Source organism: Capricornis sumatraensis, chromosome 9 (genome assembly GCF_032405125.1).
Source record: "Capricornis sumatraensis isolate serow.1 chromosome 9, serow.2, whole genome shotgun sequence".
Lineage (NCBI taxonomy): Eukaryota > Metazoa > Chordata > Mammalia > Artiodactyla > Bovidae > Capricornis > Capricornis sumatraensis.
Genome location: NC_091077.1, coordinates 6,785,110 through 6,799,301, shown reverse-complemented (window position 1 = coordinate 6,799,301; position 14,192 = coordinate 6,785,110). Strand labels below are relative to the sequence as shown.

The 14,192-nt window shown below is 53.9% G+C and overlaps 1 protein-coding gene across 2 annotated transcripts; it reads right to left on the bottom strand.

The window, feature by feature from the left end:
• Positions 1–9,027: 9,027 nt before the first annotated feature.
• Positions 9,028–13,928, bottom strand: CIST1 (colon, intestine and stomach enriched 1). Of its 2 annotated transcripts, none has more exons than XM_068981505.1 (4): positions 13,804–13,928; positions 10,814–11,209; positions 9,272–9,423; positions 9,028–9,155 (listed from the first exon to the last, which is right to left on the bottom strand). In XM_068981505.1, the coding sequence occupies exons 1-4, from the start codon at positions 13,847–13,849 to the stop codon at positions 9,108–9,110; spliced, it is 642 nt and encodes a 213-aa protein (XP_068837606.1). In that variant the 5' UTR covers positions 13,850–13,928; the 3' UTR covers positions 9,028–9,107. The 2 variants fall into 2 exon arrangements, with proteins under 2 accessions (XP_068837606.1, XP_068837605.1); XM_068981504.1 differs by having other exon boundaries at positions 13,814–13,925.
• Between the last annotated feature and the right edge of the window lie 264 nt (positions 13,929–14,192).

The following is a 14,192-nucleotide window of genomic DNA, read 5'->3' as shown; positions in this document are numbered from 1 at the left end:
ACACACTTCTGGCTCAGTTGGTAAAGAATCTGCCTGCAATGAAGGAGACCTGGGTTGGGAAGATCCCCTGAAGTGGGAAATGGCAACCCACTCCAGTATTTGTACCTGGAAAATCCCATGGACAGAGGAGCCTGGCAGGGTACAGTCCATGGGGTTGCATGAGTGGGATGTGATTTAGCAACTAGACCACCACTCCCTGCCTTCCTCCTGGCTGACCTCTCTTCATCCTTTAGGCTAAGCTTAGATACCACTTCTTCCTAGCAGCCCTTCCTCGTCCCATTCCCCTCCCCCTCCCTCCACAGTGCTGGGTTGGAAGCCTCCTCTGAGCTTCCTTATCACCCTGATCTCTCCAGTTAGTATGAGTTTATCTCCACCATCATCCTGTGAACACCTACATGCCCATGGCTATATTCCCAGTAGGAGGTCTGGCACACAGTAGGTGCTTAACAAATGCTTGTTGAACAAGTTAAAGAAAGGTCCAGCTAGACGTGGCACTTTCTTCCTCCTGGGACAGGCCCCCTCAATCCCCACAAGCCTCCTGACCTGCCTGGGGCGAGGCCGTGGCTCTGTTATTTCCCTCCAGCCCCGATATTGAACAGCACACAGGCCCTGGGCTCCATGTCTGCAGCGGTCCTGAGGCAGTGTGACAGTCGTGGCAGCAATGGGGTTCCTGAGAAGCATGTCCGGATGACACCATTGCCAAAGGGGCTCATGGGGGCCAAGCCAGAATCAGCCAGCTCCCGGACTGGCTGGGGAGACAGCAGCAGAACATGATCAAGTTCGCTGGCATGGGAGCTCTCTGGAGCCCTGGGGACAAGAAGCCTCTGAGATATCTTCACCAGGTCGTGTGTGGTCAAGCCCCTGCCCATCTCTCCAGGCTCCCCTCCCACCTTCCAGCCACACTGATCTATGTTCAGCTCATGCACCTGATCCCCTTGACTCCAAGACTTTGCACATTCTGTTTCTTCCAGAAAACATTCTTCCAGGAACTGACATTCTGTCAGTCCAGATTCCTGGACTGACGCAGAAAGTTGTATCTCCGTCCTTCTTTTTCCCTCAGTGAATTTCCTTCTCTCAGCCTCAGTTACCTCGCCGATGAAATGGGGATGTGGATCTCAAACCTTGCAGGATATGAATAGTGCCTGGCCCACAGTAGGCACTGAAAAAATATTTTTTATCAATCAATTTATATATAGTATATTTATTGTTTATAACATTATATATATATCACCATTTATTATAATAATATGCACTGTAGTGGTATTCTAGCATGTCTTATTATTATTAAAGTATAAGGATAAGACATGCAGTAAATAAACAAGTGAATAGTGACAGGACCAATAGCTACTCTTTCTTACACACTCATTCCACATAGGTTGTGTTCTAAGGATCCCTCGTGGATCAGCTCACAAGAACACAATGAGACCATTTTGTACAATTATCCTCACTGTACAAACAAGAAAACAGGCTCAGAGGTTAAGTAACTTGCCCAAGGTTGCAGGTAGTAAGGAAATGGTGGAGATGAGATTCTGGATTCTGAGGTTTCTTGTTGGAAGGACTGAACAGGAAAAATTAAATGAGATAGTATTTGCAAACGTGCTCTGGGTAAACACTTGAGACATTTAAAAATCAAACAGGGAACTTCCCTGGTGGTCCAGTGGCTAAGACACCAAGCTTCCAATGCAAGGGGCATGGGTTTGATCCTTGGTCAGAGAACTAAGATCCCACATACTTTGTGCATAGCCAGAATATATGTATATATAAATCAAACAGAATCGGGATGAACTGATGCACTCTCCAGGTCATCAGATCTGAGTTCAATCCATGTGATATGGTCTAGGCCAAGCATGGTTCAGTTTCCTCATCTGTCAACCAGTAATGAAATCCACACGGGTTCCTTGGAGTTGCTAATAACAGAATCGTCCAGCAGGCATATGCCAGCCATAGTCTGGGAACTATCTGCAGTGCTGACCCCAGGAAATAGCGTCAAAACTGGAACCCACGGCCATGGGGATGGGGTAAGAGCCAAAGGCAAAATGAGGACTTGGGAGAGGCAGAGCTCAGAACCAGCCTTCTGCGCCTCTGACCCTGCACCACGCAAGTGAGTGTGTCCCCACCGCCAGACTCAATATTCAGACAGGAAAACTGAGATCCAAGTGTGCGTGCATACTAAGTCACTTAAGTCTTGTGTCCAACTCTTTGTAACCCTATAGACTGTATCCTGCCAGGCTCCTCTGTCCATGGGATTCTCCAAGCAAGAATACTGGAATGGGTTGTCATTTCCTTCTCCAGGGGATCTTCCCAACCCAGGGAATGAACCAGCAATTCCTGTGACTCTTGCATTGCTAAAAGGTTCTTTACTTACCACTGAGCCACTGGGGAAGCCTTGAAGGCCAAGACTAGAAGGCTAATCTGGGCCAGAGCCAGGGCAAGGGGGGATGGGGAAGAAGGTAGGAGAAGGGGACATCAGTTGAACCTCTTCTAGGTTCACTTCCTTCCTTGTGAGGTGGTCCCTCTTATTCCCCTGTCCCAGAGGAGGATGTTAAAGCTCAGAGAGGAAATGAGCTGCTGAGGGTCATGCAGCTGGGGGCAGCTCAACTCCCCACTCTCCCTTCAGCTCTTTGCGTGAATCTTATCCTCCTAGGATGCAGGACACCTGACTGTTCCCCCCACACACGTCATCCCTCTCTCCCAGGGGCATCTGAATTCTAATGCAGAAATCGAAGTGTTCCATCCTAGATTCCCCAGGGAGGATCCCTGGCAGCTGGAGGATGTGCAGGGAAAGCTGAGGGTGGGGACATGGAAACAATGGGCTCCTCCCAGAACGGGAGGCCCATGGAGATGTCAGCTGCCTCTTCTTCAGGAAACTGTTTTCCAGATGGGAAAATCACTTGCCCACATTTATATTCATTCATTTATTCATTGAATACAATAAGATAGCTTGTATGGTGCTAGGAAGAAAAGGAAACCGTGCCAGGGACTGGGAGTGTGACTGGGGGAGGGCCGTTAATGTTGCTCAGGCGTAATTGAGGGTCTTTGGAGGAGAGGACTTTGAGCTTGAGACTGGAAAGAGGAAAAAGGAGCTGGCCAGGGGAGAGCTAGGGAAGTAGCTTGCCAGACAGAGGGAACAGAACATGCACAGGCCCTGAGGTGGGACCAAGCTGGCCGGTTAGGTGGACAGTGAGGGGAGGCGGGAATGGAGTGCGGGGAGATGAGTTGGGGGGAAATTGATGTGGGGCCTCAGGGGTGGGGTGATGAGCTGGGTGTTGCTTCTGGGTGCGGATTCAGAGCTCTCAAGATACACCACTTGCTTTATGATTTTTTAAAAAACATATATTTTATTTATTTATTTAGGCTGAGCCAGGTCTCAGCTGTGACATTTGGGATCTAGTTCCCTGGATCGAACCTGGGCCCCCTGAATCAAGAACTGAGTCTTATCCACTGACCTACCAGGGAAGTTTTCAAGGAGCCTCCTGTGCCTGCCAGGGAGCAGGGACCATTGTGGGAGAATAGAGGCTGGGGCAGCATCTGGGGGGGACATGGGCCAGCCTGAGGCCCATGAGTGGATTTGGGACATGTTTTGGTGGTTGAGAGACAGGCCACAGCTATAGGATGTTCAAGGGGATTCAGAGGTAACTCGTGATTTCGATGGGTGACTAGCCACGAAGTTCTCTGGGTGGGTGGGGCAACCACCACCCAGATGGGGAAGATCTGGGAGGAAGCCCCAAAGAGCTGGTGAATCCAGGTTCCATTTGAGCATCACATGTCTCCCAGGGGAAAGCAGAGGAGGCAGCTTGAAGCTTGGATCTGGGCTCTTTGGGGTGGGGAGATGGCTGGTTTGGGGGTGAAATAGACAAGCCAGGGCCTATAGGGAGCTGTCAGTAGCCCTGCAGTGGGTTGGGGCGGGTGGTTCTTCAGCAAGCTCCGACTCCCGGGATCCAGCCCGGCTGCCTCTCCCTCATCCAGAGTGAGGGTAGGGGAAGGGTGGCGGGAGGGTGGAACTCCCAGAGCTGCAGGTGGGGGAGGGGAGGGTCCTCTGGGCCTCTCAGCTGCAGATTCATCAACTGGCCACTCCAGACTAACTGCTTTCTTCACTGAGAGGCTGGAGTGGGGACAGAAGGCCTGGCAGAGGTGGGGGGGCGGATGGCAGAGAGGCTGAGAAGCTGGCTTGATTTGTGCTCTCTCTTGTCTCTGAAATCCTGATATCCCCTAGCTCTGGCTGCTAGTCTTGCCTCTCAGACTAGCCTCCAGTCTGTTCCCTGCCTCCTCCTGACCCTCCTGTGGCTCCCAGCACCCCTAGATCACAACCCACACCCCCCACCACGGCCCCAGAGGCCCCACGTGCCCTGCCCGCCACTGCCTCTCACCTTCCTCCATCTCCCCTCGCTCTACCTGCCCCAGCCCCATCAGCCTTGTCAGAGCTGCTCCCTTAAGCCTGCCTCGGGGCCTTTGCACAGGCTGTGCCCTCTGTAGGAAGTGCCCTGCCCCCAGCTCTCCCCGTGGCTGGCTCCTTCTTTACATCCATTCTTCAGCTCAAATGTCACCTCCTCAGAGAAGCCCTCCCTGCCCAATCTGGGAAGCCTCAATCACATTTGCCCACCTTCAGAGGATATCCTTTTTCTTGGTTTAAGGTCTGTCTGCCCAGCCTGTGAGTCCCTATGTCCCCAGCCCCAGGGAAGAAGGCACCCCACGTGCAGGTGGAATGCCTGATACCGTGAAAGAGTGTTTCAGGGAATGTCAAAGATGCCCACCTTAAAGAGAAGGCAGGTGCAATCTGGAGAGGGAGACAGCTGCTGGGGTTCACCAGCACTGCCTGATCACACACCACAGTAAAGGGGGCAGCCAGGGAGTGTCCTGGGCCCTTGGAGCAGCTGGGGATTCGTCTCAGCTGACAAGGGTTCAGAGCTCAGAAAAGGGTCCTGAAGACTCAGGTTCACGCTCACTCAGCCACTCAGCTTACGGGAGAGAGAACCTCTCTGTCAGTTTTCTCCTGTAAACTGGAGTCACCTTCATCTTTCTCCTCCACCTGCTAGCAGCTGGGGCATGGCTGAGCAAGGTAAGGTGTGTGGGACCTTGCCTGCTGCTGGGACCACCTCATACTGACTTCTCTCCAGCCACACAATTTTAGCTTTTTTTTTTTTTTTAACACTAGCATATATAGAGTCCCAGGGCCTTCCCAGCTGGTGGTAAAGAACCCGCCTGCCATTGCAGGAGATGTAAAGACGCAGGTTCAATTCCTGGCTCAGGAAGATTCCCCTGGAACGTGAAGACCCCCTGGAGGAGGGCCTGGCAGCCCACTCCAGGACTCTGGCCAGGAGAACCCCATGGACTGAGGAGCCTGGCAGGCTACTGTCCATGGGGTCGCACAGAGTTGGACACGACTGAAGCAATTCAGCACGCATGCTCACAGAGTGAGAGTGTCCCAGCCGCTCGGGCAGTAACCTGGGATTCAAATCCAGCCCCTTCCCAGCTCCTCACTCACTACTGTCTTTTACTCCTGCCTCAGTTTCCCTGCCCTGTAAAGAAAGGAAGTGTGAGAGGCTTCACACTCTCCTCAACCTGGACTGAGGACACCCAGATCCCCTTTCCTTGGGCAAAACCTTGCATCCAGACCCAAGGGGACCCTACTGCCTTCCCTCCCCTCAACCGCCTCCACTGGTCTCCTGCCCTTACAGCGACAGCTGCAGCCAGGGGCTGGGTCCTTGGAGCAAGCAGCCTCCTCGTGGCCTCTCAAGGCTTCACTCTCCTCACCTGCAAGTGGGTCTTCAGGCTGCCCTGGGTGTTCCTAAGTACTGGGACCCCTGCCCCCACAGCACACACAAGACCATCCGGCTTCAGTCACAGCCCCACCCCTCCTGCTCACCTTGCTTAGCGAGAAGGAGAGCACCGTTCTGCTATGCCTCAGGGAAGCCTGAGGCGTCTTTGTACCTGGGGAGATGAACATGAGATCTCTGGGCTCCGGGAGCCCAGCTATTCCCCTGCGAGACTCCCCTAGACAGAGAGCCCACTCCCACAGCCTGCACCCTCTCCTGGAAGACACTCAATCACGGTAGCCTGGGCCAGGCCACTGACGCCAGTGTAGGACAACCGCCCAGCCTTCCTCAGGGCCTCTGTCCAGGGGCAGCGGGTCTGGCACCCACACGTACTCCCCAAGCCCCTCCCAACTCCCTCTCAGAGTCAGCAGCCTTGGAGCATCAGGACCCTCAGGAAAAAGTCCCCTGGCCCTATGGGCTGTCCATTTAGCTCCCAGCCCAGCTCTGGACAGTTCAGGGACCCCAGCCCACCACTTGGGAACCCCTCAAACTCACACAAGTTCTGAGAGGCCTGGGTAGGTCTGAGCTCACTGCCACGACTGAGTCCTGTGACCCAGCAGGAAGGGGGGGCAGGGAGGACTAAGCCTGCCCAAGAGGCAGCCCAGGGTCCCCGCCCTGGTGGAGCCCCTTAACTGTCTGAGCGCCAGCCCTGAGCAGGACACCCTGCTCCCCACACCCACGTGCTACCCTCAGGACCCAGCCGGAAGTGGCAGGCAGAGAGACTGGGAAGGTGTGAAAGTGTCACTGAGATGGTGTGAGACAGAGTGGACAGGAGCGTTGACCATCTGTGTCTGTGCGGGGAGAGACGGGGGTGGGGTGAGCCCGGAGTGGGCAGGCGTTAAGTTTAATTGTTCCTGTGTTTGCTGAGAGAGGGAGGGAGACAGAGAGAGAAGAGGACAGACCCAGAGAGAGAGTCGGCAAGAGATGGAGACAGAGAAACAGGGAGAAGGGAGGCAGAGAAGCAGAGGGAAGCGCAGTTCTGAGGCCAGAATTGGGGGATTTGGGGAAGGTGGGACGAATCAGGAGATTAGGGTTGACATGCATACGCTACCACGTGTTAAACGGATAATCAGCAGGAAGAGCTGTATAGCGCAGGAAGCTCAACTCGCTGCCCTGTGAGGGGTGGCGTGGCAGAGTGGGAGGGAGGGCCACGAGGGAGGGGACATATGCATTTGCTGTGCAGTCCCTAACTCGTGTCTGACTCTTGGCGAGCCCAGGGACCGCAGCATGCCAGGCTGCCCTGTCCTTCACCATCTCCTGGAAGTTGCTCAGATTCAAGTCCATAGAGTCAGTGATGTTATCCAGCCGATTCCTGCTTTGCCACCCTCTTAAGCGGATACCATTTCAGGGGATCTTCCCGACCCAGGGACTGAGCCCAGGTCTCCCGCACTGCAGGCAGACGCTTTCCCTTCCGAGCCACCAGGGAAGCCCTGAGTGGATATCTGTATACGTGAAACTGACTCGCTTCATGGCACAGCAGACACCAACACAACACTGTAAAGCAACTGTTCCAAAAGAAAAAGGATGGGAGGACTTTATTTACCCCAGTCCCTGGGGTCTGGGACCCGGGCCCCACAGCAGAGGCCATGAGGAATGGCTTCAGGAGCATGCAGATGGCCTCCAGGGGGTCCCTGGAGGCTCTGGGAAAGTTACTTGCCACGCCCTGCTGCCCCAGGCAGATTGATGGCCTTTTCTGGCCCTCTGGTTGACACTCCCTTCACGAACAGTGGGGGCTGGAGCTGCAGCAGGAACTGGGGGCCTCCAGGAGGGGCTGTGGGGTGAGGGGGCGCCGTGGCCAGGGGAAAGGCCACCTCCCAAGCTGCCACAAGTTAATGTTTCACCAGACCTGCCGCCTGCCCAGGAGGCCCTGCTGTCCCCTCTGCCTCCAAGAATCACCAGAGCGTGACCCTTCTGGGGGCAGGCTTCACCTCCATGTTCTGGGTGACCTTGACCCCCAGCCCCTCTGACCACCCATTTTCACTGCACAGTAAACCCAGACCTGAATCGTGGCCAAGGGACAAGGGTAAGACCCAGCCTGAAGCCTCCATGTCCCAAGCTGCTAGAGAATCCTGGAAGGTCCCCATTAGAAGGGAAAGCCCATAACCACCAGGAGTCTGAGCCCCAGGCCTGCCCTGCCCTGAACTCAGTTTTCCCTCCTGTACAATGAGAGGGAAGAGAATGGATGCCTGGCTCAGACCTTGGGAAACGGGACTGAGATAATGGAGGGGTTGGGGGTAGTGGTGGCTGTTTTCTAAGCTATTTATTTATATTTGCTGCGTCAGCTCTTAGCTGTGATGTGCAGGCTCAGTAGTTGCCACGTGAGGGCTTAGCTGCCCCCTGGAATGTGGGATCTTAGTTCCCCAGCCAGGAATCGAACCCACGTCCCCTGTATTGGGAGGCAGTTTCTTAACCACTGGACCACAAGACTGGGGTAGCGGGGTGGGGATTGTTGTGACTCCCTGCTCCCTGCCTGCTTCTGGCCCTGTCCAGTCTCCAGGCCTTTGCACAGGCTGCTCCTGCCTCCCGCAGAGCCTCTCTCCCTGCTGATCAGCCCTCCTAAAGACCTGAAGTTGGATGTTGGCACTTGCTGCGTGAAAATGCCCCCACGGTGTTCTGGCTAGAACTCAGGCTCTTTCCCAAGCCCACCTGGTGCTCCACACGCCCCTCCCTCACGCTCTGACCTTACTCATCTCCTTGTTTCCCAAACACCCCGCGTGTTTCCTACCCACCACAGGGCCTTCGCACTTGCTGTGCCTGCCCCCAGGCACGCCTTCCCTGGTGTCCCCACAGCGGCCCCTTTATCTCTTTCAGGTCTCAGCACAAACATCACCTTCCAGGGAACTCCCTGGTGGTCCAATGGGTAGGAACTCCATGTTCTCACTGCTGAGTGCCTGGGTTCAATCCCTGGTTGAGGAACTAAGATCCCACAGGCTGCACGGTATGGCCAGGGAAAACAGTATCACCTTCGAGAGAGACCTCCCTTCCCTCTCGGCAAACCTGGGCACACAGGACCCTGGGCTCCAGCTGCAACCCCACTGTGTGGCCCTCAGCCATTTGAAATTACATCACTTGATTACCTGGCTGCTGTCGGTCTTCCCTCTTGAGACTGTGGGCTCCATAAGGGTGGAGAAATGGTCCCCACTGTGACCCCAGCACAGAGTAGACACTCTAAAATGTTTGTCAAATGAATTTATGACTCAAGATGCCTCGGAGGAGTGATAGGGGCTTTATTGCCCCTCGCCAGATGCCCCAGCCTCATCCAAGTCCCTCTCCCTCAGCTTCAAAGATGGAAGATCACGGCAGTCTGTGATGGGCAGAAGATGACCTTCGACTCACAAGCCCCTGAAGGAGGAACACATACGAGGGGGTGTTCAGGGACCAGCAGTCTCTGCAGCAGGGGCCTGCCCTGCTTGAGAGGGCACCCCCACCCCAGTCCCGCCTCCCCCCACCATGGATACCTCATCCAGCTTCTGGAACTCAGAAACCCCGTTGTGATAGCGCCTCACTGCCATGATCACACCTCCGATGAGCAAAGCAGACACTAGCAGACACACGGCCACCACCACACCAGGGTTCCTGTGCAACCTGGGAGCCTCAGAGTCACCTGGAGCTAAAGGGAGGAGCCCTGAGTCAGCCACGGCACTGGAACTCTTCTAAGACTGAGACACACCAGGGCCCCAGGGCCCTTTTTTTTTTTTTTTACTGTGCCGCGAGGCATGTGGGATCTTAGTTCCCTGAATGGAACCCACATCTCCTGCACTGGAAGGATAGAGTCCATGGCCTTTAAGTCCCTTCTCAGGACGTGATGCTTACTTTCCTCTCTGGTGGCTGCTCTATCTTTTCAAGCACATTTTTTTACCCTTTTACTTTCACTTTCGTTTTTCTCTTTCTTTTCTTTTGAATATATTTGTCTACAAGGCATTCGTTTTGTTTGCTGTGTTCCCACTCCATTGTTGGCCATTTCTGGGAGTTCTTGCAAAGTGGGGAAAAAAAAAAAAAAATTCAACCTAAAACTCAGTTCCCAAATGCAGTGACTTTCTGAGGATATGTACAAAATTTGACACTTTGTAAAGATGGGTTTATATCCTGTGACTTTAAGCAAAATGTTTTTATTTATAGCAAAGTGTTATTGAATTTATAGCAAAATGTTATTATACTTCATGTTTACACTCTTGTTTGCATGTTTTAGAGACAACATTATTTTGAATGATAGATTTTTCTAGACCCTCTAAAAAATGCCTGGCCTCTATGGGCCCCAGGGGCTCCGTATAACCACACTCTGCAAATTCCCCACCCTCACCACCCCAACTAGTATCTCACTCACCCCATTTCAGCCACCTCACTTCTTGGTGGCACCTCAGATACACCAGGAACAGTCCTACCTCAGGGCCTTTGCACCGGCTGTGCTCACTGCCTGTCCTGTTTCCCTCTAGGTACCGGCATGGTTCCCTCCTGCACCTCCTTCAAACTAAGACCTCTGCCGAGTAGTCTTTTAAAATTTCAAATCCTTTGCACTCACATTTCGACCCTTTATCCTGCTCTACTTTGTTCTTTTATAAACAAATTTACTTATAACCTATCTTTCAACATAACCGTTTCCCACAGGACTTGACCCACAATAGGTGCTTAATAAAATGTGCTTGGGATGAAGGTCTGAAGAGGCTTAGGTGATGGGAGGTGAGGGGTGGGGTGGCGAAGAGGCCCGTCCCAGCACATTCTTAGGACTGTGTTTCCCCCTGGTGGCCAATCCCAGAACTGCAATTTGGTACCCCCAACCGTACCCCCTTGCTGCTCAGTCGCTCAGCCTCGTCCCACTCTTTGCGACCCTATGGACTGCAGCACTCCAGGCTTCCCTGTCCCTCGCCATCTCCCAGCGCTTGCTCAAACTCATGTCCATTGGAGCAGTGATGTCATCCAACCATCTCGTCCTCTGTCATCCACTTCTCCTCCTGCCTTCAATCCTTCCATCCCCCTACAGGCCCCAATGTCCCAGTACTCACCATAACCAGATGTCTCGAATGTCCGGTCAGTGGTGGCCAAGGACACAGAGGGAGGCAGCGTGCTGGGCTTGGGGTGAGTGGGACTCCAAGGCAGGGTGGCCAAGGAGACAGAACTCAGGGCGCTGGAGGGGGAGGTGACGGTGTGCTCCGACCTGTGGGAGCCAGGGCTGGGGTGGGTGTCTGGCTCTGGTTGTGAGGAGGTGGGCTGGGTGGTGGAGGTTGTCCCTGAATTTGAGGGGCTGTGGTAGGTTGTGGCCTCTGAACTAGGGCTGTTGGGATGGAATGTGGAGCCTGTCTCTGGGCTCTCTTGGCTGGTGTGGTTTTCCAAGATAGTAGGGGAGCTGTAGCTGAAGGGAGAAGTCAGAGGTTTGGAAGTCGAGTTGTCCATCTCTGAGGCTGTAACATGTGGAAAGAAAACACCATTGGGGTGTAGGAAGGAGATAATTAGGAACAAGGATATGCAACCCCGGCCCCAACCAGCCAGATGCCTCTTTCCCTATTATGCCAGTAGACAGCACCCACCACTTAGGGAGACTTGGAGGGTTAGTGCACAGTGGGAGTGCTCAGTGGGAAACTGAGGTGTTCGTGTCTGAAGCTCCTCATCTGAGTTCCCACAGCCAGCATCTCAGTCTGGGGTGGACCCTCCCTGCCCCCTACTCTTCTTTAGGGCTCTGGAACCCTTCTGGATATAGGGAATGGCTGCCAACCCAGGCAGCATGCTGGGCAACTCTTTGAACCCTTCTGGGACTCAGTTTCCTTATCTGTAAAATGGACATCACAGAAAGTCAGAGTCTCTGAGAGCTCACGCAGGTCTGATACTCAGTGACACTGGGCAGCAGAGATCCATCTCTGAGCTCCCAGAGAGTATCGACCCTAATCTGCTTTCCCAGGTACCTGGAAGGTCCCCATGGGTAAACTCAAGGTTTTAATGGGGGCACTGAGGCCTGAGCTCTAAGAACAGTCAGCAGATATTCATTGGAAGGACTGATGCCGTAGCTGAAGCTCCAATACTTTGGCCGCCTGATGCCAAGACCCAACTCATTGGAAAAGACCCTAATATTGGGAAAGATTGAAGGTGGGAAGAGAAGGGGATGACAGAAGTTGAGATGGTTGGATGGCATTACTGACTCAATGGACATGAGTTTGAGCAAGCTCTGGGAGAAAGTGAAGGACGGGAAAGCCTGGCGTGCTGCCGTTCATGGGGTCAGAAAGAGTCAGACACAACTGAGCAATAAGACTCTGGAACCTCTGCTACCTTCTTCTAGCTGCTCCCTAGCTTAGGGCCCAGGGGCCAGGCTGAAGGTGGGTAAAGATTTCATGGGCCACCTGCCACAATTACTTCCTTCCCAGCTCCAGGCTGCTGGTAAACTTAACTGATTGCAAGTCCATTCATCAACCATATCTTGCTGCACCCAATCCGCTCTGCCCTGGGTGGATCTTTGTGCTTGCCTCACCCTAAGCAGCACAAATGAGGAAATAACATCTGGCCCTGGCCCCAGGAAGGGGCTGGGTCCACACGCAGATCCTATTTCTCTAACCAGTTTCCCAGCTCCTGAGGGGATGACAGATGAGTCTAGAAGGAGGCATGGTATACTGGCCTGACTTTATCGTCATTTTACAGGTGGGGAACTGAAGCTCACAATGGTAGTGTCTGGCCCACAGTGACTGGGAAGTAAGAAGGCTTTTCAACGATCTCCAGGGGAGAGTAGCGCGGAACCATATGCACTACCACGTGTAAAATAAACAGCCCATGGAAATTTCCTGTATGACTCAGGGAACTCAGACTGGGGCTCTAACAACCTAGAGGGGTGGGAAGGGATGGGAGGTGGGAGGAAGGTTCAAGAGGGAGGGGACATATGTACACCTGTGGCTGATTCATGTTGATGTATGCAGAAATGAAACCAATATTGTAAAGCAATTATCCTTCAATTAAAAATAGAGTAAAACACAAAACAAAACCTCCAAGGAGTCAAGGACTAAGAGTCCAGCCTCCTCAAAACTGTCTCCTACCATTCTTTGAGAAGGAATCCAGATGACAGAGGTTTCAGCTGAAATGAAGATGACTCAGGGGCCACAGTGGACCCCCAGCCAAGCGAGACCTCTGAGGAGTTGTACTTCTAAAGCAAACTAAGGAAAACTGGAAAGAGGAGGTTGTGGAGGACATAAGCTCTGCTGAGTGCCTGGCACAGATAGGGCGCTCATGAGCTGCTGGAGAGCCGACCAGAAGGTGAAATGGGGCTGAGTCTATGCGCCGTGCCAGGACTTTGCTTTGCCCAGAGACTCCTAGACCAGGAGGCTGGCATGAGTCAAGTCAGCTGGTTTAATCTGGGTCTGGCACAGGCTGGGAAATTTGGCTTGTCTGAGCCTCAGTTTCCTGAGCTATGTGGTCCTTCTGAGTAAAGCTTTTGTCTGCTATGAGAGTCTCATTTTGTGGTGGCCTCCACTCTGATATTCCAGGTTTGGGGCTGGGACGCTGGTCAGAGGCTTGATGGGATGGAAAGGATGGGGGCCATGGATGCGAGAAATCCAACTCTTCTCCACCCCAGGAGCTGTCGTATAGGGAAACAAAGAAATTAAGTCAGCGGCCAAGAGCCTACCCTGGGAGCCGCAGAGGTTCAGTGACCAGGAAGTAAGCCCTTCTCCCGCCCGCATCCCCGTGGCCCCTGGGTTCTCACCCTTCTCCCTTTGGGGGCGCCTAAGAGAAATTGAGATTGGGAACGGAACCTCAAATTGGGCAGGAGGCATTCACCAGCCTGTTGCTGTTGATGTAATGCTGGGGTGGCAGGCCTGGCACCCTCAGGACTGGGGTGAGGGGTGGGGGGTGGAGGGGCTGGTGCTCCCGCTGTTCTTGCTTCCAGGAGGAGCAACAGCTCCGGGCTGGGGGCACGGGGGTGGCGGTGGCAGACTAGTGTGGCCTGAGGGAGGTGCCCAGACACCAGGTGTGCGACTAGGCCGCTCCCCCCTCCAGCTTCCTGGAAGCCGGATCTTACCTGTTCTTACCTGTGGAGCTGCCCATGAGAACAGAGGAATTCGCATCTGAAGCTTTTAGCAGCAGTGGCAGTAGAGCCAGCAATAGAAGCGGCGGCGGCGGCGGCGGCTGGGGGCTCGCCATTCTTGCATGAGGAGAGGGGGAAAGATGGGCTCCGCGCAGGTGTGTGGCCAGGTGCCCGCTCTTTACACCTGCGCGCCCCCTGCTGTCGGCGCGCGGCACTGTTCAGGGCCGAGGCGGAGGTGGGGCCTCCGGACGCAGGGCGTTTGAGGGACCTACTGTTCACCAGGGCTGATATTCCTGACTTCCTCCTCCACCTCTCCTAACAAACCCTCTTGGTTCGTGACCCCAAAGCCTTACCCCTCAGGGGACTTCCCAAGCGGCGCTAGC